General features: G+C 38.6%; 1 protein-coding gene across 4 annotated transcripts in view; it reads right to left on the reverse strand.

Moving 5' to 3' along the window:
• LOC131527415 (rho guanine nucleotide exchange factor TIAM2) overlaps window positions 1-27006 on the reverse strand; it is a 50584-nt gene that overhangs the window by 13130 nt on the left and 10448 nt on the right. The window contains exons 2-12 of one of the 4 annotated variants that reach the window (XM_058756480.1): window positions 10642-10853; window positions 9342-10475; window positions 8269-8704; window positions 7975-8147; window positions 7657-7881; window positions 7086-7271; window positions 6782-6931; window positions 3347-3406; window positions 1419-1589; window positions 1064-1168; window positions 748-826 (exon numbers count right to left, since the gene is read on the reverse strand). In XM_058756480.1, coding sequence (XP_058612463.1) covers window positions 748-826; window positions 1064-1168; window positions 1419-1589; window positions 3347-3406; window positions 6782-6931; window positions 7086-7271; window positions 7657-7881; window positions 7975-8147; window positions 8269-8704; window positions 9342-10469 — 2713 coding nt within the window. In that variant the 5' untranslated portion in view covers window positions 10470-10475; window positions 10642-10853. Of the gene's footprint in view, window positions 1-747; window positions 827-1063; window positions 1169-1418; window positions 1590-3346; window positions 3407-6781; window positions 6932-7085; window positions 7272-7656; window positions 7882-7974; window positions 8148-8268; window positions 8705-9341; window positions 10476-10641; window positions 11238-27006 lie in introns of those variants that run through there. The other 3 variants (XM_058756481.1, XM_058756477.1, XM_058756479.1) reach the window with 3 other exon arrangements.

Below are 27006 nucleotides of genomic sequence, written 5' to 3' on the forward strand. Positions count from 1 at the left end.
AGAAAACAAAAATAACCGCTTTATTCAACAATTTGTATCAATTGGCACCATATCACGACGTATGTGCGTGCTTTGATCTGAACATGTACAACACATGCTGTTCTGTGTCTACATTGTTTACGCTTTGATCTGAACGAAAATAATGTTTCTGCGTGGTGCTGCTGACACAGTATACGTTCAGATCAAAGCACGCGCATACGCCGTGATATGGTGCCAATTGATACGAATTGTTGAATAAAGTCGTTATTTTTGTTTTCTTTGTGCACGAAAAGTATTCTCGTAGCTTCGTAAAATTACGTTTGAACCACTGTATCACATGGATTATTTTACCGATGTCCTTGCTACGTTTCTGTGCGTGGATCGTGGTAATATCCCTGCTGTCTATGGGAGGGGCAGAGAGCTCTCAGACTTCATCAAAAATCTCTTAATTTGTGTTCTGAAGATGAACGAAGGTCTTACAAGGTTTGGAACGACATGAGGGTGAGTAATTAATGACAGAGTTTTATTTTTGGGTGAACTATCCCTTTAAGTACACTTAAGTGTCGTTTTTTCATTAATATTACATGAAAGTACAGGTTTTAAAAATATACTATATATACACTGTATGAAATAGAGAAACCTGAAAAACATAATCAGGTTCAGTTTCTGAACAATCCGAGGAAATTATGTAAATGATGAGAGTGAATAAATGTTCACTTGTCAATGAACTATTTATTTTCTTGCTGATCCTGCTGTACAGTAACTCACCAAAGTCTACGGTTGTGTCCGGTCGTGACATGTTTATGGTCAACACGTTGACAGGCCAAACTTCCAGTTCATCATAGACCTGTTAAACAAGAGCAGAGCATCATTTTTGCTGTATGATAAAGCAAGTTTTTGTGAAATAAGTGTGGGGGGAAAAAACAGCTTAGACTGGTTTTGACATGCTTAAAAATAGTTTTAGATGAGCAATGTTAGTAGGTTAACAGACCAAACTGGTTAAGATGGTTATTATATAGGCAATACTGATCTAAATAGAGTTTAGCTTGAACAGTCTGCTTTATAAAGTGTGTTTTCGACTCACCAGGGTCTTTAGGAGGTCTGTGGGCGCTGGAGTGCTTCTCTCCACATCTTGTCCCAAATGTCTCCTCGTGTGCAGGCAGTGCAGAGCTGGGTCAAGCTGCTTTATCTACAAAAAACATATCCACTATTACACTCATATAAAAATCAATATGGTGTACAGAATGTGTAATGAGTTACTGAATGATCTTAAAGCAAATGCATCCTGTGACAACCTCAAGCTGTTGTGCACTTTTTCTGTCATTTCATGAGGTCTGAACCAGCCACAAGAGACCACAAAGGACAGAAAATGCAAATGCATGAACTTGGTTATTCCCAATTCAGGTCAGAAAGTCTGTGAGAGGTGACTGCTGAATTACCTTGCAGGCCAGTGAGAGAACATCAGCAACCAGAGAGTCCTGTTTGACTGGCACACTGACGACCTGAGTGTCTGGCATGAGCACAAACACCCGGCTTTCCAGACTGCAGTCCCACGGGTTACCTTCAGGTGGCGCTGTTACATGCAATTTGATAAAGCAGTCCAGCTTCTGCTAACAAAATGCAAGAACAGAAATGAAGAAAAAGACCAACAATTTGTTTAGACTATAGTTCTAGTAGGCTACAATTCCGTTTCTTACTCAGTATGAAATATGACATTGATTATTTACTTTATATAATATTAGTTGCTTTGTATAACTACATACATTACATACATATATAACCAGCAACTATATGAAATGATAAATGTTTAAACTGCAGTGTGTTGCAAAATGAACGCTTGAAAAATAATGCTGTCAATCTCATTTTCAACTCTACATGCAATGCAATTAATACACACACAAAAAAAGTAGGATATTCTTTCAGGGAAGTACCTGAAAGAAGCAATGCTTCCAGTTTGACAGTATCAAAATAACATTTTTCCAATAACAGCATGATATCGCTACAGTATTCTTTTAATGTATATTGTTATGATTTCCCTTGTGAAAAAAAAAGAAAAGTGTATGCTTAATTGTTCTGAATGTGCACTTGTAGTGCACTTCAAATCTTAAAAGTATATTTTTAAAACTGTACTTGAAAATAATATAATATTCACGAATTAAGTGTACTTAAGAGATTACTTTCACTAAAGTACACTTTTAAAATGTGCACTTTTTAAACACTTTGTCACATTTTAAAGTACAATCATTTGAATGTGTTGACTAACATACTAAAGCACATTTAAAGTACTTGATGCTGGAACATAGCCTTTCATTTTTCAGCTGCCTTTTTAGCAAACAAAACGTGAGGAAAAATCCACTCAGTCTTTCCTGTGCTCTTGTTCAGAGCCAGCATGCTGGGTCAAAGCCAGGTGCCAGCAACACTAATATGGACCTTTAGCGTGCTCCTTATTCTGTGAGAGGGAGAAAGGGGGGTCACGTCCCTTTTCACTGACTCAACTCACACAGCTGTCACAACAACCTGCTGATCTGTTGACATTATGCAGCACAAACAGAACAGGGGGTGGAGAAATGGCCAGAATGGGGGAGGTTCGTTCAGTGCAATTCTATTGTCCTTCAGCTGCATCCTCAATATGGGGGTTTGACATTGCAAGAGCTGCTGAACAATATAAGATGTCTTAACAGACTTTAGGAAGCTATTTTTAAACTGTAGCTTGCTAAGGACAATCTACTGATAAATTTATAACAGTCAAGCTATTGTTTTTAAGAGCATTTATTCAAAACGCAGCTAATTTAAGATGACAAATAAGTATGCAATGATACAATTAATTATTGCCACTTGTTTCTGGTTAAAAAAAAAATTGGATTTTAAATGGACAAAAATATTAATACATGATGATTTTAATTTCACATTATTATTATAATGTCCACTTTTTAAAAGCGTACTTAAGTGTGTTAAGAAATAGTCTTAACATTTTTAATAAAAAGTATACTTGAAAGTACATTATCTGCAAGTACAGTTTTCAATAATATACTTTTCGGATTTGAAGTGCTGACAATACAATTAAGTTAACTTCTTTTTCACAAGAGCTAACATGGAAGAGGACGTGATTTTAGTGCTGTCAAACGATTAATCGCGATTAATCACATCCAAAATAAAAGTTTTTATTTACATAATATATGTTTGTGTACTGTGCATATTTATTACGTATATATAAAAGCACACACATACAGTATATATTTTGAAAATATATATTAATATATAAACATTGCATATTTTTCTTAAATATATACATGCATGTGAGCAAAAACTTTTATCTTGGATGCGATTGATCATTTGATATGTAGTCATTTTAGAGTGGTGTAATTACCTCTGAGCTGCTTTGCGTGGATGGATGACCAAATGATCCAGAGGAATATCCTTCAAATATCTGCATCACAAACACACGCATCGTAAGAAATGCAGAGCAGCATCCAGGCTCAAAAAAGCAACATGTTTCTATCTATGTGCCTTAATTAGAAACCATCGATCTGAGGCGCCAGCTTTGATACTATTCTGATTGTAGATCACAGCAGAAATAACCCTGAGGTTTGCTGGGAAATAATGAGAGGTCTGGAAGATGCTAAAATTATAGGTCTATAAAAGCAGACAGATGGATCAGCCCTAATCAGACATGGCTTCCCCTCACCCAAGACACCCGTGCGCTCAACGTCCTCCTGCTAACACATGAACACATACTCATTATGTGGATGTAGTCTATACAAACAGACAAGGGTACTGTATGTCGTGTCCTCTACAATTAACTGAAAAGGCAAAACCCAAAATACCAAAAACTGACATAAGCTTTGTTCTTGCAGTGAGGTGGACTCCTTGCTGTAGACTGGCAGCTAGCTAAAGCAGCATCCTGTCTTACAGTGAATTAAACTCACAACTGACAGAATTGAAACATTCTTCATGAGCAACAATGATGTTACCGTCACTAACAGTGCTACTCATGTGAAGCGCACGAGAAACTCGACTTATGGTTACAATAGAATATGATGTTATCATGTTGCTAAGCTAACAACACAACAACCCCTGTTGAAAAAGAAACAGCTGGTTTTAATTGGTCTTCAAGCCTGGTCGTACGTAGCTGGTTTTAGAGGGGTTTTAACCACTTCTTTATCTGGTCAGGCTGGGACCAACTAGCTAAAAACCAGCTAAAAGCTAACTTGGCCAGGCTGGGAGATCAGCTAAAACCAGCTAAGATCAGCCAACCATCTTAGGCTGGTTTTAGCCATTTTGTTAGGTGTTTTTCAGCAGTGAAAAGACAAATATTGAGAAGACCATTTAATTAGATGAACCTATTATTTTAGCAATACCTTATAGTAATGAATGCAATAAACTGGAATTTCACTATTGGTTGGTCGACTCAGCACTACACCAAGCAACCAACAAAGCTACTTATAATGTTGGGGACCATCAAAATAAAATGTTAGCAGATATTAAACAGTCTACTAATTCTCTAATGACTAGTCATGTAGTTGCAAAGTGGACTATTCTCAGTGTTGGAAATGTAATAGGTTACAGATTACAAGTTACCCTATTTAAATGTAATAAGTAGTGTAACTGTTTTAATTGCTTTGTTAAAGTAATGTAACTGATTACTTTTCTAAATTTCTAATGAATGTTTTCAACTGTCTGTTTACTCAACACTGATTATTGCCAGAATCCTTCATCACTTGAATTAAGATTATAATAATTTATTTTTTAAGCACGGCTTCCACAAAACCAGACTTTAGCACCTCTTTTTACTTTGGGATTGTTCTGAGGTTATTTACAGATTTAAAACCATAACAAGAAATAGTTTAATAGCTACGGTATGATACTGTTTTGGAAATCAAATCCTTGCATAGCTATGACAGAAAACACAGGCATCTAACAGTTGGGTAACATATACATAAACCCAATTAGCTAATAAAATCATATAAATGTGTCCTATTCTGTGTCCTAAACTCCTGAAACATTGGTGTCTCATATTTTAGAGCAGTCATTGAAATTTGGGAAAGAAATCAATTAAATCTGTATGTGGGTGTGTGTGAAAATGTACAGATGCAACCCCCTTTGTAATCATTAACATTGTCCTAAGTAACTCTAATTTAATTACACATTGATTACAGTTACATTTATTTAAATTCCGTAATTCCGTAACTATTCACTCCCCAACACTGACTGTTCTTTAGGAAAAGTGTTGAGGTTGTAAAAAAGTACAGAGGTAGACATCAACAGAACAGTAGCAACACCACAACTGAGCGGTTTATCTGGGGACGGCAACTCTGACTTGACTCTGACTAAGGCATCGTAGCCCTCTGGAAACAATCACACTGCCCCCCGTAACCCTGTTGAATCACACAGCATCAGACTCTACATCTGTGCAGAAGAAGCTGTCGCTCCTCTCAGACTGCTTCCAGCTTGCAGCAATTAACCGCATGCAGCTCATGGTAATTCCCGTCTTTGGAATCATGCACTATTAGGGGCTGTTTTGACCAGATTTGGTCCATTTAAGGATGGATGATTATGAGGCTGGAACCGCTGAGCGATTGGCTCCAAACTCACGTGAGGTCGTCTACATAATCATACATGTGGATTTAGAGCTCATGCTCTGTGTTAACACAAAAGCCCTTCAGAGAAGGAATGCTGATCTGGGCTTAATTACAAGAACTGATCCAGAAACAGCATTTCCAAAACAGCCCCCGAACACTTTGACGAGAGAAAGGAACAGGACTGCTGTGTGTTTTCCTGCCATTTGACCTCCAGAGAAAGCTTTGATGAGTGAGTCAGTGGTTGTTTGTTTTATCCGGCGAGTGTGACGGTGTTTCCCACCCTGACACCTGTGGACAGCATTAACACACTACTGAGACTAAATGAGTAAAACAGGCCTATTCAGCACTGCAGTCATAAACACTGGCCGGTGAACCTCAGCGTAAGACTCCTGATCTGAAATCACAGCTCTTTTAGTATGTACTCATTCATGTAAATTAGGATTAACACTAATTAAAGGGAAACTGCTCCTTTTATTTTTATTTCCCCTAAGTGTATTCTTTATTGTTAGGGTTTGGCAGGTCACAGAATAAATAACTGTCTAGCCAAAGAATTTCCATGATTTTTTCAGTTGTTACTGATTACTGGATAAATGAATTAAATAATAATTTTATTTAGGTTGCACTCACAAAGATTTATATTGGCTATAGAAATTTACATGACTTTTCCATAACATTTTAAGATTCTATAACATACTTTTATGTATAATTATCAAATATGAATGAAGTACACGGTATTCTTTTATGACAGGCTGTTGATTTTCCTTCAGTTGATACTTGACTACATTTGTAATAATAAATAAATTTAGAATATTATTACTCATAGCATTTAGCAATTATTGTTAAAATGCAATTCCCGTGTTTGAATGATCGATGTGACTGATAACGGTCAAAGATAAATAAACTGATCTGGCAATAATTGGGCAATTGGCTAAAATTACCCTAATTTTTCTCTATGCAATCTGGCTAAAGACCTTTCTGTAATATTTCTGAAATTGGACTCTGTGCTCCTGTTTAGACAGCATTGATTATTGATGTGACCATTGTGACCTGTGTACCATTTTTTTCTACTACAAAACAGTATTGTTTAGTGTTATACAATATTAAAGTTATGAAAGTGGAAGGAATCAGATTATAGCACCTGTGATACTCCCCTTTAGATTAGATTTTTACAGTTTATGTCTTTGTAGTTGTGGCACAAGAGCACATCATGCTCTAACTCTTACCTGGGACAGGGACTGTCTCTTTTCCCGGTTGCGTTTGGTCAGACTGTCTAATCCCTTCTGTGAAGAAAAGAGTAGTCCTCGTTTGTTCCGCATGCCTCGAGGATGAGAGCGAGATCGTCTCTTCAGAGTGGCCTCATCACGAGTGCATATCTGCACAAACACAAGCTCATTTAAATTATTTTTCATCTTAATGCTGCATCATCTTAATTTAATTTTTGTGGTGTGTCTCAAAGGTAGATTGTTTTAACAAGGTCCTTTTTCGGTATCGTACAAAATTCCCTCAAAGCATGTGACAGATCCTCACCAGCGCATGAAAGGACGAGACAGAAAAAATTCCCAGACGACCTAGTGCCATTTTAGATGGGCGTCCAGCAGTGGCTAGCAGGCTTTTTGGATTGGGCAGCTCTGTGCCCTGCAGGCTAGCCAGGTAACAGCGCATGCGGAAGAGCTCTAGGTTAAACTTTTCCAGGTTCTGTTCCCATTGCAGGATCTGTGGGTGAGAGATGAAGAAGAGAGAGAAATGCATTAATAGACATAAATGTTATAGTTACAAAAACCCAAAACATTGGCAGTGACTCGTGTATGGGTAAGTACCTACACCCATCAAATTTTCTTTTGAAAACCTAAAAATTTAGATAAAATGTAGATAATGCAAATCAGAAGGATATGGGGGGTCAAGTCTGAATGCATGTACTATATAATTGGATGCTCTGAAGGCACTGTGGTGTGGTTTCTGTTCAAACACCGACATCAATGACATAATTGCCCAATTTAGCAAACCACTCATCTGAACTACCTGGCCTTTAATCTTTCGAAACAAACCACACACATATGCATAAACATCCACACACACACACATCCGTTTTGTTCCTCACCTGGCTCTCAATAGCCTTCCTGTTCTTCTGGTCACTGATGACGGACAGCTGCAGCTCTGCCATCTTCTTCATTTTGCCATCCATGTCGATCTTCTGCAGGAGAGCTCTGCTCTGGCTCTTCAGCAAACGCAGAGTGTCCTCCTTCCCCTGACGTTTAGCTAAATGTGAAGCGCTGGCAGAATGGATGGCCGTCACCCAGTTCTCAAGGTCCGTTTGGTTTGCAGCCTGCAAGTAAGAGGCGAGAGATAAGAGACAACTTGTAGCCAAGAGTGTGGAAATTCTGAACTGTGTGTTATATATATGATAAAGGCCACATGCCTGAAAGAGATAGACATCTCCATAGGTATTGCTGAGGCAGAAGACATGCTCTTTCTTGGGATGCTCAGGAACTGCCTGCACAATACTATCTTCAGCAAGCACTGCGTAGCGTGGTGTGCATTCCTGCTCAGGGGAGGTCTTTCCATTGGATTCACCCAACAAAAGTGTACAGCCTACAGGAGACAGGAAAACAGAGATAGAGCTTCTAATAATGAAGAAACTATCCATTGCAGCTAAACTTTGAAGACTTATAACTGAAAAATTGAATTGGCTGTGCATGTTTTTCCATCTTACCTTTGAGCGTGGCCCAATACTGCCTCCACTTGCGTCTTGCTACCAGTTCCAGTTTGCGGTCCTTGTGGAGGGTAATGAGGGGCTTAAAAGCCAACCAACCAGCCCTCCGCACAACACCTTGCTCCTTCTCAAACAGGAAGTCCATTTGCTCCAAGGAGCCCATTGAGCCACTGCTGCTTTCTCCTTCACCCTCCCAGACCTGGAGTCCATCAGCAGTTCCACTGCTGCTGCCAGTCTCTAGGCCCTGCATAAAGTTCTCATAGATGTTCTGCCTCAAGGCCGCACTCTGGTTCTGCTGCCCAAATGGGCCTGTTGAGGAACCAGAGCAGTCCAACTGTGTCTGGGAGGACACTGGATTCCAAAACGGTCTGGATTCCTCTAGTGTTACCCCAGTTCCACAGCTGACAACCTCTGTAAAGTCCAGAGTACTAGGTTCCTGAGGTTGGGTAGACATGAAGTGAGAAGAGAATGGCAAATGTTAGCATGTATATGTTTTACAAGGTTGACACAATGTTGTGAAGCTTTTCACACCCTTTGCTCAGTCTTTACTCTTCCAAACAACTCTGCAAATTATGGTCAGGCCAACAAGCATACCATTTCAAAACATCTGTAATTTGTTGTTTTCAAGAGGAATGTCTAAAAATCTAAGAATGCTTTACAGCACTGAACCCTGTTGAAAAAAAAAACAGCATATGCTGGTTAGGTATGTTTCGATGCATGGCAGCTGGTTTGAGCTGGTTTAAACTGGTTATAAGCTGGTTTAAGATGGTCATGTGCTGGTCCTAAGATGATCCTAAGCAACTATCTCCTGCTCAGGACCAGCTCATAACCAGCTTATAACCAGCTGCCATGCTTCAGAACATACCTAACCAGCATATGCTGTATTTTTCAACACATTTCAAGTTAAACTAAAACATCATTCTACACCCAGAACACTGAACAGGAAATGGAATTTTAATATGATAGCATCTGCATGAAAATTCTGGAGTCAAACAGGAAGGCCTGCTATGCTGACAGATTCACACTAATGCCCAATACACCAAAAAAAGAAATAATAATAATAATTTTCTCACCTGCAGCCTTCGCTTCTTCCTGCTCAGACTTCCTGTCCAATCGCTGAGGCGGCGGATGCGACTCTTGAGCGAGTCCTTCCTTGTGTTCCCATCGGGAACTGCTTTTCTGCATGGCAGGGTTTGTGAGGTGTAATTCTGGGTTTTCTGACTCTCATCCTGGGAGTTCCCATCCAGGGAAGAGGTCAGTGAGGCTTGGAGGTGAGGAGCATCCTCGAATTGATCTGCCGCAAGGATGCCCACGGTAGGGAATGGCACAGTCATGTTGGGGTTTGTGTAAAGGTCAGATAGTCCATTATGTTCCAAATGAAGTAGCACAGAGTCTCCAATGCCACTGTCCTCCTCAGCACGGTTAGCAGTGTACCCATTACTATTGCAATCACTGCTTGCATATTGACTGCCGTGAACTGTGGGTTGGCAGGTGAGGTTACCCATATGGTTCTCAGATTGCTCTGTATTGTAACCATTAAAACATGCAAAGTCCACAGTACGTGTGGATGAGAGTGTGGTATATCCACTACTGTTGTCCGAAGGTTGGCCGGTGGTGAAGACGTTATCACACAGATCTTCTGTCCCATTCCCCCAAGGTGAGTCATACCATGAACCCTCAGAGCTAAGAGAGCTCCCATTACTGGCCCTTTGGATAGCATCAACAGGTCCACTGAGACAGCTGCCCAATGACAGCTCAACATCCGGCTCCCTCCGTGCATTGGTAAACTCAACCCTCAGACTTCCATCCTCACGAAAAAGAACTTTGGGACTGCTCTTATTGTCTTTAAGTTCAGAACTGGTGCTCCTCATTGGGGCCTGGAGGCCTCCACTCTGTTGTCTGTAGCCTACAAAGAATCCATTTCCCTGGAATAAAAGGTTGTCATAGTCTCTGTGGCTCTCTGAATGTACTTTGTCACTAGATCCCCCCTTAATGCAGTCATAATGGCGGGAGATGTAAGGTTGGCTGTTCTTGTGTGGTGAAAAACCATTTTTGGCCTTGTATCCAGAGGTGCTCTGGGAGCTCCTCCACCAAGAGTGTGGAGAGAGTGCCTCCTCTTTAGAAGTGTGCATCTTCAGAGAGCTAGACTTTCCCTTACCAGGGATAATGAAATTGCTGTACTGACTATCTGTATTTCCCATTCTGATCTGTGACAAAAATGATAAAGAAACATCAAGGTCATTCCATGCATCTATATATACAGTACATACATCTAACTTTCTATCCATCCATTCAACTATCCACTTAACCACCCATCCACGCACCTACACACACTTTTAAAATAACAGTATTATATAGTAAGTTTCTTTTTACCTGTTATTAAGCCAGTTGTAAGAGCACACAAAGATGTTCCTTCATATTTCGTATTCCTTCCCAATGGTCATCCTCTTTTCCTAACGTTGTCTACGGTTCTGTCTGCTCTTGCCTGGTGCAGCATCTGACTCTCACTGAGATCCTCCTCCCTTCACTGTCTCGCTACCACAGCTGTTCCTCTCTCCCTCTCTCTCTCACTCTCCATCGCTCATCTGTGGAGAAACAGAGGAAGGGAGGGGCATGTGTCAGTAACACACAGTCGGCTCTTGTGTGTGCAGTCTGCAGTGGGAAGCCCCACTCCAACCCCCAAATCTAAACAGACCTCACGCTTCTGTCCTGCTGCCACATTCCATGACGTAGCGCCGCAAGCTTTTACAAGGACAGACTTCATACAACCTCACTGTTTATTTTCAGGCTAGGAAATTCTTCACAATTTTCTTTATTTTTTTGTCTGAACCATAATGGTTAAGTAACTCAATCTCTCCAAGCGATGTGTTTGGACTGTACACAAAATCTTTTGAATATGTCTGGGGTAGCATTGTTTTGTCTTAAAGCCAGAAGAGGATTTGGAAAAGATCCGTAATGAGAATTTTATTAGTGGCAGGATGAAATGCTCCTGGCTACCTTGGGAATTCTCATATCCTGTGAAATTTACTGAGATTTAGGGGTGAGATCTGGTAGGATAGTCATCCTGCCAGAGCAGGTCAAGAAGATATTGATTTTGGGTAGGTGGGGGAGGACTAAAAACACCCTAACCATGACCTCTAACCCTGGAGTGAGCAGTGAATGTGGCCAACACCATCTTCTTTCACACAACCAAGCTTCAATGAAGCAAGGAACAGTGCGCTCGAGATGCAGCAGGGAGGCGGACGGCTGCTTCATTATGAAAAGTACCAGCAGGCGGTGTGATGTTATGCTTCCAACACTGCGGCTTTGTAAGAGACGGAACACAGGAGCAGCCAATGAGCTTTGTCGGTTCCAGACGCCGGGCTGAACCAGGGCATTGTGGGATGTGTGTCCCGTCCCATTCAGAAAAGATGATCTGAATGGCAGTCGCTCACATTGTGAGCTTCTTTGTGTGGCTCACTGGCCATCTGCTGCCCCAAGGAGTGAGATCAGTCACCCTCGACCCGCGCAATTCACTCATCCCAAAAGAAGCACAAGACTGTGCAGTGCCAAACTTTTCTAGAATTCAACAGACTGAGCCAAGAGCTGCGGTGTGATAAGTCAAAGGCACTTGTTGAAGGATGCATGTGTGTGTTTTGTTATGTATAGGTATTTTCCATCTGCTCTTGACACTGAGCGTCGCAGACCTTTCAGGAACTGAAACTGTGGCATATGTCTGCCACTTCTCATTCTTAGTTGTGCTGTCTTTTGACTTCAGACTATTTCCCACCAGTCATATGGGCTGCTTTTATGACACTTTTTTGATTATTGTAAGAAAAATATTCTACAGACATTAAGGCCTTGTCCACACTAATATGTTTTAGTCTGAAAACGCATTTTTTTTCTCGCTGCTTTGGCCTTCTGTCCACACTGAAACAGTGTTTTTGTCGACAAAAACGAAGCTTATAAAACACTCTCCAAAGTGGATAAATTTGAAAATACAATTTCCGCGTTGTAGTGTGGATGGTGAAAACGGAGGTATTTGAAAACAATAAAGCATGTTTAGTCATTTGACACATATCTGACCGCCATCAATTTGTAGCAGTGAATGAAGAGGTATCATATCGATCACAAGTGCAGTATCGAGTACCTCAAGGCTCAGTACTACGGCCATTACTTTTCACGCTTTTTTTCCCCTTAGGAAATATCATCAAGAAACACGGCCGGGTGAAATTGAGAACCAAATTGAGAACCTAACGGAATGCATAGTCGATATAAAAAACTGGATGACGAGTAATTTCTTACTGCTAAATTCTGAAAAAACAGAGGTGTTAATTATCGGACCTAATAATTCATAATCGCGTTCAAGACAGACGATTCGTCTTCGATTATGAAAGCGATATTGCCTAGCTTGTCAGTGAACTACGGCTCTGTGTATTAACTGCTACTCCATCTGAAAGCAGGTGATGGCGATTTAATGCTAATCACGAAACCGGCTTTACTGACGAAATGCGCATGATAATCGAATACGATTAATTGCACAGCCCTACTATGTGTGCTATTTGATAGCAATCTTTGTTTCTAGCACGTTTCTAGCATTTGTAAAACTGCATTTTTTCATCTTAAAAATATATCTAAATGCAGAAATGTTAATTCATGCATTTATGACCTCAAGGTTAGATTATTGTAATGCTTTATTGGGTGGTTGTTCTGCACGCTTAATAAACAAACTCCAGATTGTCCAAAATGCAGCAGCTAGAGTTCTTACTAGAACCAGGAAGTATGACCACATTAGCCCGGTTCTGTCAACACTGCACTGGCTCCCTACTAAACATCGTATAGATTTTAAAATCTTGTTAATTACTTATAAAGCCCTGAATGGTTTAGCTCCTCAGTACTTGAGCGAGCTCTTATCGCATTATATTCCTCCACGTCCACTGCGTTCTCAAAACTCTGGCCATTTGATAATACCTAGAATATCAAAATCAACTGTGGGCAGCAGATCCTTTTCCTATTTAGCGCCCAAACTCTGGAACAATCTACCTAACACTGTTCGGGAGGCAGACAAACTCTTTGTCAGTTTAAATCTAGATTAAAGACCCATCTCTTTAACATGGCGTACACATAACACACTAATACGCTTCTAATATTCAAATCCGTTAAAGGATTGTTAAGCTGCATTAATTAAGTCAACCAGAACCAGGAACACTTCCCATAACACCCAATGTACTTGTTACATCGTTAGAAGAATGGCATGGTGTCCGTATCCAGATCAGATGGTGGATCAGCACCTAGAGATGACCTCTACAGCCCTGAACGTCAGCAGAGATCAGGACACCTGAGCCCCAGAGACAGATCCCCAGTGAGGACCTCGTCACCTAGACAGCCATTGGGACAAGTCCACGGGAACCAGATGAATCCTTTTCACAATCTGACTTTGCTGCAGTTGGAATTGAGCTGCTGTTTCGTCTGGCCAGAGAAGAACTGCCCCCCCGACTGAGCCTGGTTTCTCCCAAGGTTTTTTTTTCTCCATTCTGTCACGATGGAGTTTTGGTTCCTTGCCGCTGTTGCCTCTGGCTTGCTCAGTTGGGGACACTTAGCTTCCAGCGATATCGTCGACCTGATTGCACAGATACTATTTAAACTGAACTGAGCTGGACGATGACATCATTGAATTCAATAATTAAATGCCTTTAACTGAAAATTGAGTGTTTAATCTTGTCATTTTACATTATTGACACACTATTTTCCTATTTTGATATTGGAAAGTTGCTTTGACACAATCTATATTGTTAAAAGCGCTATATAAATAAAGGTGACTTGACATATTGTACCGATAGATATCTAGGTTTATACCAGTATTGTGCCTGTTTTGTGCTATTCACTTTCACACCTTTGCTAAAATATCTTACTTTGTACACTTCATATTACAGTCCTGCAAATATTACAGTCCTTGCGGTTTACTTGCAATTGCTGTCCTACAGAAAAACTTGAGAGCAGTTGCATGTTAGATCAATCGTGAGTTGAGTGCGACCTGAACACGTCAGTGAATTGCCAGAAGAATTGTGTGAAAATGTATGTTTGTATCGTCTCAGTGACCTTTTTATGAGGTTTTACGCATGCACAGCGTTTTACGCATGCACAGCGTAAGGTGAATTTAGTGTTTTCCTACATTTCAGTGTGGATGTTTTAGAAAACGTTAAAAAAACGCTAGTGTGGACAGAGAGCATTTTGAAACAAAAATGCCGTTTTCAAATGTATCCGGATTAATGTAGATGTAGCCTAAATCTTTCTGCACCATTGACAGAATTTTCTGTAATTTATGAGACAACGCTTTCCTGCCATTGATGGAATTTTCCAGCTCGCCGTGTTTTCACTGTTATACGGTAGGTGGCGCTATTACATGTCTTGTGAAAGTGCATTGAATCCCTGGATCAAAGCACAGTGAAGAAGAAGCAGAAACAAGCGATCATACACATGTAAGCAGATGCACAAGTAAAATCATAAATCATTAAACAGCATATAAATCAAAACTGCCTCGTGTTTCCGAATGAAAAGTCAGGAAGTGATATAGGACTGCGCAAGCTTTGGGGGTGTTGATAGAAGCAATCTACTCTATCTATGTTTTGATCATCATTCTGAAGACGTAACCTTTGACAAAAAATTAATTCTTTCAGTTTTGTTCAAAATGTCAAAAAGAACACATTAGGAGAGGCTCTGTTCTTTCTTTTGACATATTGCATGATGAGATATTCATACCTCAAAATATTCTGGGGGCAATGAAAATTTTGTTAAAATGATCAAAAATGCTGGTGGTGGCTGGATTGTTTTTTTTTTTTTTTTAACGCTATCGGGGAAAGAGTTAATGATACCTCAAATCATATGACTTTTTTGCTATTAGTTTTTAAAGTGATCCAACTCACGATTTTCACCTGGTGTACAATAAAACAGGTAAAAAATACCTTAGAGCTACACTGCAAGAGGGACACAAGCATATCTAGAATATCATAGAGACAAAGGGTGGGCTCTTTGACTTTGGCAACAAGCAAACACCCAGAACCCCCTAGAACTTTACACAGGCAAGTTCCATTTGCATTTAATTTAGAAACTATAAAAGTATAGTTACCAGTTAAATCAGGACAGTTTTATTGATTTATTGTTTTCAGTTTAAAGGCTACCAGGTGCACATTCACATAAGCATTCTTTAACAGCCTAAGACACACAGTGAATGCAGTCTTGCTGCTCCAAACCAATGAGAGATCACAGTTCTGCAGCCTGATATAAAACACGTGCACATCTACAAACACATTACACCCAGCAAACAGTGATTATTTCTTCATGGCTCGAAGAATGAGGGCATTATAAAAGTATGTATTTTTTTAAAGAACAACTCAAGCGGTTTTGGGAGGGGTGGTTTTGGGTGGTGGAGGCAGCTGGCCGCCTGGAAGACCATCATGACTGGGCCTCTTGTTTGACCCAGCATGCCATAACTACCAGCACACCACGTTTAAGACAAACTACCACACCAAAGGCAACACACAGCACCAAGGAGAAGGGAGAGAGAGAAACCATTGTTGGGTCCAGGTGTTAGGGTGCGATCGCTTGATAAAAGTAATAGGTTGGATCAAAGTAACAGACAGGAAGTGTGGAGTTGCCCCTGCACACATAGAGCACACACACTTTCTGTGATTCCAAGATAATTTCTCTGAAACATAGGGGTATTTCACAGCTCATAGCAGAGTGAAAAAGAAGTGTGCTTAATTGCACTTGTAGAGTACTTAAAATCGTAAAAGTATTACACTTGTGTAAGTATATAAGGTTACACTTAATTTTAAGGTGTCACAGTGTTACAGTGTACTTATACCTTTAAGTACTGAGTCATATTAATTAACTACATGTACTTATTATATGGTTAGGGTTAAGATAAGGGTTTGGCTTAGGGTTACTTGCATGCAATTATGCATAATTTATTGTTATTGTTATTGAAGTACATGTAACATGTCTAACAAGGACACCTTAAAATAAAGTGTTACCATATTTTGCCATGTAGATAATATAATGTTAATGACAAAAATAATAATAAAATAAAATAAATGTGTACTTTTAGAGAGTATAGAAATTGCAAATATATTTTAGTTTAACAAAAATCTTTGCCAGTACATTCAGCAGTACACTTTAACCATGAATGTAATTATGCAGTTATATGTAAAGATGTACTTAAATGTCCAAAAAAGTTCAACTAATTTCATTTTATATAAACATAAACTATAATGCATTTTCATTTAAATGTAAATAACATGCAATCAAGTGTCCAAAAACATTACATTCAGTTATTTTAAAGTATATTATTTACTCTTTTTAAGAAGTATGCAAAAGTGTATGTCTTTTTCACAGGGGGAATTATAGCATAATACAACACTAGGCAATACAGGAAATAGCTTTTCCATTTGCTTTGGCTGCTGTTACGTCAATAATGTCAACAATAACTGACAAAGAGATGTGATGGGCCAAGGTCTGTGTGCTATCAGACGTAGCGATTACCTAAAACAGCACCACTATCAATACTAACTGAATATACTGTAACTGCATCAAACTGTTGCCAGTTTCCAGTAAACTGTTTCTGTTGGCGCTAGACAGCAGCCCAGTCAAAAGTAAATTGTGAGAATACTGCGCAAAAGCGAGGATGACAGTTTCCGTGAGAGATTTTGCTGATGTAAGACTAGTAAATAATTTGTTTAGCTTTGAAGTTAAAGGTTCACTAAGTAACTTACATTTTAAGAAGAGAAGTGTGAATGGTTCTCGCCCATACAAAACTCACCACCTTTATATTATCGGTGGTTGCTAATGTCAACAAGCCACACAATTTGAGGTACCTTTCAGGTCTGTAGCTATGAGTTTAATACTTATGCTTAGGGTTTTTGAAAACTACTGCTTAGCAAACATAACAAATTATTTCTACCTAAATGTTTAAGTGGACATATCAAAGGACTCATTGCACCAAAATCCTTTCATTCACACCACAGCTGTGAACCGTTTGCTACTTTCTATCGCTAGTCACAGCAGGTGGTATTAGCGAGAGGGACATTCTAATTCTAATTCTAGAAATCATGTGATTCTCATAAGCGCAAGAGTGTCATTGCTATTATTGTTCTGATTTCCTGAAAGAGAAAGGAAGAGACTGTGTGAAAGTGTAAAAAGTTAGTGCTGTCAACTTTTAAGTGTATGCTAGCCTACAAATGGTCTCAGAGCTAACAGATTAGGACTAAAAGTCACACAATTTCTTCAAATGATTAATTATTTAAAAAAATACATATGCATGTGATACAATGGAAATGAAAGAAAACAAGGAATATATGCTAGAAGGTGTGTTGCATGCCTTTTCCTGACAGGAAAGCAGTTGTGTGCGTCACAGAACAATCTGTAGAGGAAGGAAAGCACTGCAGGCGACTGTGAGCGAGTTCACAGGAAAACCATGCCAAAAGAGGGTAGATATGGGTACGGGACCATGTCTGTGTGCACTGGGCTATTTCTCATGGGAAAATGCAGGGATGCTTGGATAAGACAGGTCTGGAGGGAACAGCACTAGGACACAGGAAGCCAGGCTCGACCTGTTTCCTCCCACTTCCTGAGACTCGTATAGCCTGCCTGTGGGCAATACAGGCAGAGCGCTGCATTGGGTCAGCACTGGGATGGGTGTGTTCTTCCAGCTACTTCCACTGTTCTTCTGCTTTGTAATGAACATTCATCACTCAGAACCAACCAAACTAAATGTCTATGAGGAATTTGTCTTGGTTTTGATTTATCTTTTCTGAATTACATGACTTGCTTGAATTATCATCTGTGCATATCTTCAGAGTCCCTTTAAGTAAACTACATTGTATTCTCCTATTATCCTACTTGGATACACAAGACCGAAATCGTCTTTAGCTCAAATCAAACCAAAATCATTTTGTACAGCTAATGCTATGATGATTTCAGTTGCGGAAACCACGGGATAATGATGTCTTGACAGCACTGAACGTGTTTTAGAATAATTCTGCATTCCATAAAAAAAGAAGCACTCAGCGTACTTAAGAAAAAGTACTTATTATGGAAATTAAGTGCAATTATCTGAACTGAAGAATGCTTTAATTTGACCCACTTAAGTAAGTACATCTTTACTGTATATGTAACAGCCTAATTTCATAATTACTTTGATTGTCTTTTAAATAGGTTAATGTGTACTGCCAATGTAGTGACAAGCATTTATGGTAAGCTAAAATAAACTTTAATGTCATTTATATTTAAATTTATTTCATATAAATTTAAATACATTTGTAACTATGAAGTTGCAATGTAGTTATCTTTAAAATATATGAACTTTGAATGTAATATCAAATAACACTAGTAAAATTGTAATCTAGTACATTCCATGAGCTTTAATATGCTAGTCAACAAATAAGTGTACAGTACTTCTTTAAAGCATGACAAAAGATTTTTAAAACATGATTAAAAATGTACCTTTAAGTACATGTTTTATGAATATACTTTTATGAGTAAATTACTATATGTGCACATTCATTTCAGTTACGTGCACTAAGGATCTTCTGGGACTTCTGACCACACAGCATCCTCAGATGATGTACTTAAAAATGGCAATGTAAATAGACGCAATAAGATGACTAGTTCGTTCCGCAGTTTTTGGAGTATTTTAAAGTTTTGCAGTTTTAAACTGCAAGGCTGTATTCATTGAGACATTATGCTTTACTTTGGAGGACTAACATTTGTCCACTGCTATGTTTTAGCACCTGACTCCCACCAGCTAACCACACAAACACACAGTTTCTGCCCACTAATGGGCAGGATGCTGTGGTTACAGCTAAACCCAAGTAAACACAGCAATACTACACCTTAAACACACTGCAACACACCTAACACACACAATCAACAAGCTCACAATTCATCTTTCTTCAAAAAAATCAAGTATTTTATTATTTGCTTAGACTTCATTGCTTGTATTAACAATGTCAATTAACAATTAGCAATAACAATGATTTGTTTTCACTGGCTGTTGCTGTGTACAAGCCTAAAGGCCAGTTTACAGCTGGTATGTACATCCCTCTCAGGTCATCCGATCACGATTGATCAAGCAAAACATTTTGCTGTTTAAACCTGGTAGTAACATGGGTCTCAGATGTGTCTCCTTGTGATAAAATTTCAAAGAGATCTCTGATTTCATTAGTACACATCATTTATGTGAGGTTATTGATGCACGTTTAGGCCAAACATCAAAAAAAAGTTACAAAAAAATAAATACAAAAAAAGCCCACTTGACTCATTTCCAAATACACTATTCAAGCTCAATGATTGACTCATTTGCTGACTTGTGAGCACTGGTACCTTCGGAAATGCAAAAGTGTTTAATGTGACATTGGTTATAAAAAAAAAATTCTGAGTAAAGCATTGCATTACACCAAAGACAGATTTATCAGATTTACTGAAATGCCAATTCTCTTCACCGATAAAAGACCAGCCTTTCAGGTATTTCTCTCTCATTTTGACAAAGAAAAGAGTCATTTCCTTTGGCCATACACTGTTCTAGAGCCTTTTCCTGTCAGTGAGCTACTGACCAATCAAAAAAGACCTTTTCTTTTTAAATGTCACAGATAAATCAGTTCTCTCATCCATGTCAGTTACGGTTAGGTAGTCTGAGTCAAACATGCATGGGAACAAGGTTGGTGTACTATTCCTTACAACACTGACATCTCTGCATCTTAAAAAATAAATTGGAATCTCAGTTCTTCTTCTTCCTATCCAAGAACATCCACTGTAAGGGTTTCAGTATACTTCATTCATCTGCTCCATCTAGCACACAGTTTAGCATGCAAGTCTTTCAAAATACCCTCTATTTACTATGAATGCAGATGGACACATTCGTCGTATGCACACTACCTATGTTTTTGAGCACTTCAATCACTCACATACAGTATGTGCTGTTATCCTTGCACAAGTTTTCAGTGAGCAAAATACAGACAAGGGAAGTATACTTTGGTCTAAAGAAAACTCATCTTCTAAACCAAAGGACACCTTTGTTGGTCACATGGACGTTTGTAGAGTCAGCCGCACCCTTGTCGGCTGGTGCTCATTAAATGCTTCATTTATAACGTTTGCTGAAGTTGTTTTCACATTCAGTCATCCTCTTCTGCAAAAGAACCTCCTCTGGGCTGAAAGGAACATGTAAACAAACCCAAAAGGACCTTTCGCTCTTACATAACAGGGCTGCAGATTGTGGTTCCTGTCTACACCAAAAATCTGATCTCACCACCGGGAATTTAAGAGGCGTGCCTCTTACACAACACAACACGAGCACTGGACAGAATGGAAAATATTGTTGGAGAAACACTCACAGGCATAATCAGAGGAGAACACGTTGAATCAGAACAGATTTCAGCTCCGCTGTACACATCTGAATGCAATACTAGTTTTGTTTGCTAAAGCAAGCATCACAACTGCACATGGGTGTTTGTACAACATATTTTTGAGAAGCTGACATCTCTTGCAATGCGTGGAAGCCCAATATAAAGACTTATTGTAAGATATAGCCGCAATAATGAAAAAAGTTGCAATTACAAGAAATAAAGTTTTTTAATAATAGTTTTTTAATGTTTTAGTAATTCTGAGATATAGCCATTAGCCACCTTGTGAAACAAAAAGTCATAATGATGAGTAATAAAGTCGCAACTACATGAAATAAAGTTACAGCTGTGAGATATGATGACTTTCATAGCAATGTTGTCAGATAAAGTCAAAATGATGAGAAAAATGGCAATTACAAGAAATAAAGTTGTAATTCTGAGTCACTTGACAAGTCGTCAACAAATAAAGTTGCAATTATATTAAAGTAAATGTTGTGAGATACAATCGCAATGATGAGAAAAAGTGGTAATTACAAGAAAGTTGCAGTTTGAAGATATATTCACTTTGTGAAATAAAAAGTCATAATGACAAGAAATAGTCACAATTACACAACATATTCACAATTGTGACACACTTTGACTTCCATTGCAGTGTGACACACTATACTCCATTTACTCAGCTTATTAAAAATACAGCTTTTTGTGAGCTCATATTGATTGAGCGTCTACATGTACACACACATGCACATTATGCATCAACTACAGTTAAAGGTAGGGTAGGCGATTTCAGAAAGGCTAGCGATAGCAATCTAGCTTTGAAAGCAAGATTCCCACCCTCCCTGCATATTCACTTTGCAAATGCACACCTCAAAAACACACAAACGTACGGTGGCCGAGAGAGCTCAACGCGCTGCAAATAGAAAAAACACCTGCAAATTAAGAAAACAACTTCATCAATTTGACAACACACGCGCTGCAAATGTTCACAACACAACCAAATAAAGAAACGCACTGCAAATAAAATTCTTTATTTGTTTGCATTGTGAGCATTTGCAGCACCTGCTGTCAAACTGATGTTTTCTTGATTTGATGGTGCTTTTTCTATTTGCATGTGTTTTCTGAAGTTGCAGCGCATTGAGCTCTCTCGGCCACCGTACAAACGTGCTCAGATAGACCAGAGACTAACCTGCGACGCGATGAGAGACGGCGCTGGTGGATTATTGAATGCAATGCTGTCAGATTACCTCATGTCTCATTCACCGGTGGGAAAACATTACAGTACAAAGCGCATAATATTACAATAAAAAGCGCCTTTCATTCTCACTGGAACGCGCTCATGACATGATGACGTATCATGTCTGCGCATATGTGTGCAGAAGTATGCAAATACATATTTGACAGGCAGGCAGGACAGCCTATCGTAATGCTCGGGCCAAACATTTTGATTGGACAAAGATTTTATGGTCCTAAGCCTTCTACAGATGATATAAATACTAGGGCTGGAGATTTAACGTGTTAATTAGAGTAATTAATTACGGTGAAAAATAACGCGTTAAAATTATTAATTTAACTGCCCCAGACCTATGTGGGTCATCTGACATTTCATATAGTTGATTGATGACAAATATGAGGCAGTTCAACAACTCATTGCATGATGGAGCCTAGAGAACATAGTTAGAATGTCCCTAAAATTCAAGAAAATGTTTGTGTTTTTGTCTCATATTTACATCACATAGTTAAGCAATATCACACAAGCAATAAGTGCAATATCACACGAGTGCAAATCTGATACTGATCTTCTACAACAGTTAATAATAAATAAGAAGTTAATAGTGTGTTATTTTAGTTTTGTTCAATTTACTTTTTCTCAATTTTGCCAACAAAAATATGAAGACAAAGCATAACTGTTCGTCTCTGAGCAACACACAGCTGCATTTCATTTCTTAATCCACGTTTTGAACAAACTGGGTGAACCATTAGGCTCGTTGGATTTGAAGCGGTGCTACACAGACCGATCGGTGTATGACATCAAAGTACTGCGAGAGTGTTCAAAAGCATGCAGAGTCGCCTGCTCTCTAATCGCTCTCGCGGTACTTTGATGCCAAACATCGATCGATCTGATAGCGATGATCCGCTTCAATGGACCATTCACACAGCAAAATCTCCAGTGTTGAAATCCTAGTGTTAAGGACTTTTAGAGTAAAGTGTTGAGTTGTGGTGTTGAACTTTAGGGGGTTAACACTAGCTAGTGTAAACAGCACCCTCTGGCAAAATACGCAGAGAAACTCTTATAACACTCTGTTGAGTGTTATTAGTCACCCGGGACATTTGCTTGTGTGCGCGCTTGACACATCTGGAATATTTTTCACGGACGCCATTTTCTTAGACTCGCGATGCACAGCATATGAGGACGGAAAACAGCGAAATTAAGTGTTTAATCTTACTCACAATATGTGTTTTGTAATATCATATCGTTTTATACCGATATTCATGAGGTGTGTGCGCCTAAACGTTTTTTAAAGACGTTTCTTTTTAAAAGGGAAATGCCGAAAGTTAAGTGTTTTACCTAATTTATCATATGTATTTCACAACATCATTCTGATTTATAGCGATATTTGTGTGATGTGCACTCCTAAACTTTTTCTCAGAGAGATATTTTCCTTCACTCATAATGCGGAGAAGACGGGGAAATTGGTTTTATCATGGAAAACACCGAAAGTAAGTGTTTAACCTCATTTACATTTTGTATTTTATAAAATAATATTACTTTATGACAATATTTTTATGCTGTGCGCACCTAAACGAGCCTAAACCTTTCTCACAGATGCATTTGAACGGCTATGCATTGACGCGGAAGTTGCTTTTAACAGGAGAAACATAAGAAGTAAGTGTTTTACCTCATTTAAAATTTGTATTTTATTACATCACATATTGATTAATAGCTATATTTATGTGTTGTGCGCCCTAAACCTTTCTCAGAGAGACATTTTCTTTCACTGGAGATGCGGAGCGGACGGGGAAGTTGGTCTTCTCAAGGAAAACACTGAGTAAGTTAAATTGTTCGTCATTCAAAGTGATTTTGTGCCCTCACAAGTCTTGGAATATGGCACATGAGTCACATAAACTACTTTAGACACTTTATTATCTTTTTTTTAAAGCATGAATGTGTTTTGTGTTCAGCAAATGTGAATCGTATAGGTTTGGAATTACAATTTTAAGTTAACTGTTCCTTTAATATTGTTACAGATGGTTCATGCTGGCTTAACAGAAAAATCGAAAGGAGATGATGTGCTTGAAGAGTATGACGCCACCAATACATTAAGTGAGATGAGAAGAGCTTTGTTAGGACACATACCAGAGACATGGGTAAGACACAATTGCATATTTTAAGATTATTGATTGTCATGCTTAATTTTTTGATTATTAAACAATAATAATAAAGTAAATGTAATAATAAATAAATAAAATGTTTCTTAAAAAATGCATCAAATGTAAGTTTTTAGTATGCTTGCATTGTTATTTATTTTATGTGCTGTCCCATTTATGTGCATTCATCTTGGTAGGAGGAGTCCAACCATAAGTGAACAGTAAATGTTTACTTACACTCATGCCTTTCCACAGATGCCATGTATGACAGTTTCTTCTGATGATTATTCAAAATATCTATTTCTTGTGTTCCTCTGAAGACAGAAGGTCCTACAGGTGTGGAACCACATGAGTATAAATAAATGATGACAGAATTTTCAGTTTTGGGTTAACTATTCTTATATTGTAAGTGATACTTGTCCCTGACATTTCACCTGATAAATGGATGTGAAATAATCCTTTTTGTTTTGTTTTTTGTTTTTTCTCCTATTTTAAGTGTACATATAGACCAAATAAGAATATGCATTTTGTGCCTTTGCACTGCTTTGCTTTGACATTATGATGTTTTAATTGTTGTAAGAACATGTTCTTTACATGCATTGAAAACATTGAATGTGAAAACATTTTGGCGCAGGGAAAAAGATTTACAATGTTTCAATTAAAAATTAATAATTGTAAAAGTGTATTGTTTTGTGGGTTTATTTTTAAATATTTTTACCTGAACATTGGTGCAGTGTTCACCAGTTGAGGGAGTTAAATTTGTAGTGTAGGTTTAAGTATTTACAATATTTACATTAAATCAACATTAAATAAATACACTGGGTTTGTAGGATTAAACACCATAAAGTGTTAAATGTGTGCGAGTAATAATTTCTTAACACCCTGAGTGATTAAAATGAAACACTAACACAGTGTTTGTATAATAAACACTTTCGTCAGTGTTGTTTTAACACTAGCAAAGATGGACCTGTATGTTCACCCGGAAAGTGATCATTTTAACACCCATGGTGGCAAATCTCCCAACATATTTTTGCTGCGCATAAAGAACCATTTACTTCACTCCTGAATGAATCAGCCATGTGAACGAATCAAATGAATAAATGACTCCATGACTTAATCATTAAGACATATACCACCACCTACTGGCAGTTTTAGTTTATTATTTAGAGTATCATTTCATTAAAGAAATAATTTCATATTTCCATAGTAATAATAATAATAAAATCATTAAAGGGATAGTTCACCCACCCAAAAATTAAAATTTTGTCATCATTTAGTGATGTTTTATTAACAAGTTTCGGGAGGAGCACGTGCAGATAATTAACGCAGCCACTTCATCATCAGCAATCACACCATCTATCCAATCAGCTCGAGAGAGAACCCCTATAAATAATCAAAGCAGTCTTGCCTCCATCAGCTCTAGTCTTTCAGCATCCCTCCACCACCCCGACTCCTCACCTTCAGCCTGTTCCTACCCCAGCATGGGGGGAACGCTCTGGGTCCGGGCTAAATGCAGAGCTCGGACCCCTCTCCCCATACAGGGGGAGTACCCTGGGCTCGGGGGTAAGTACCGAGCTCGGAGCCCTCTCCCTGGACAGCACGCCAAATATGCATAAACCTTTATACAGTTTATTATATGTAAGTGTGAACTCGTGAACTCACCCTCATGGTCCAAAAGAATACATGTAATAAATTTATGTTAAATCAAACAAAATATTTCTTGCTGAAGCTACTTTTTGTAATGTCTGTTTGATGCTTTACACAACAATGACTTTAAATGATATTTTGGGAGTAATTTCTCAGCCAAATTTGATGTGCGATTAATTTGCCATAAAAATGAATCGCTTAGCAGCCCTAATAAATACATATAAATAAATTTAGACCACTCAACTTGTGAAGAGACTTTCAACCAGCATAACAAAACAAAACGTTTTTGAACCAAGTCACCTACCCAGCTTTTAAGAACTTGTCCAAAACTTTGTGCTATAGACAATAATGATATATCAGATTGTTTGGCTTGAAACTGAGGAATGTACAATTTTATTCCAAGCTTCTGCACTTTCACACGGAAGGCAATAAAATGGGCAAAAAATTCCATGAACTTAAACTGAATGAGAGATGTACACTATGAGAGGGGCTGGGCTCTTTAAGTAAACGCCCAGAACACCCTCACAACCAATTAGTAACACCCTGGCAACCACCTACACCCTAGCAACTTCTAAATGAGCTAACAGCACTGATATTTCTAGTTTAACCGTGCATTATGGGTCATAGAGGTTCACAGAAAGTCTTTATGGGAAAAAGGGCTCTATTTAATGCACATTAAATCCTTAATCTCACAGGATTTCAGAGCTCCCAGTTTATCGTTTCACTACTCAAGACTCTATTGCTTAGCTGGGTTGGCCTTAAAACCGCATTTCTCTTAGATTTAAAACATAACTCTAAGATATGAAAAACTATATAAACTATAAAAAACTATGTTTTGTCAATGTACTGTTCAGTATTAATTCTAATTCAAAACACCAGAGTAACCATTGCTGTGATTACTGTGGTAGGCAAAAGAGACTCTTTTTAGCACAGAGTTAAAATATGCAGTCTAACTTGTAACCAAACGTTTGTGGTTTGTTTGAAAATGCTGTTGCAAACCCCCTTATTCACACCCTGCACTTCCAGCATATTTCCGCAAGCTGGCTGAAGCCCTGATAAACAGTTGTCTGGATGAGGGAGAGAATAGGAGTCGTCTGTCCTGGAAACTGAAGAGAAACACTGCATGTGTAATTAAAAGCAGATGTGGCTGAAGGCTGATCATTATACTGGGGGGAAGGCCTGGGAAAACTGAATGATGTCATGAGGAGCCCATCTTAAAACGCTTATACTGTACGTAGCTTTCTGTGTTTTACTTAGCAGTTCAGTAAGAGATGGGAAAACATTTCTGTTTATCACCAGAGGGTTGGAGCATGCTGGGAATAAAACCATCTCTTAGTCTGTGGTAAAGCTC

This window comes from Onychostoma macrolepis, chromosome 20, assembly GCF_012432095.1.
Source record: "Onychostoma macrolepis isolate SWU-2019 chromosome 20, ASM1243209v1, whole genome shotgun sequence".
NCBI lineage: Eukaryota > Metazoa > Chordata > Actinopteri > Cypriniformes > Cyprinidae > Onychostoma > Onychostoma macrolepis.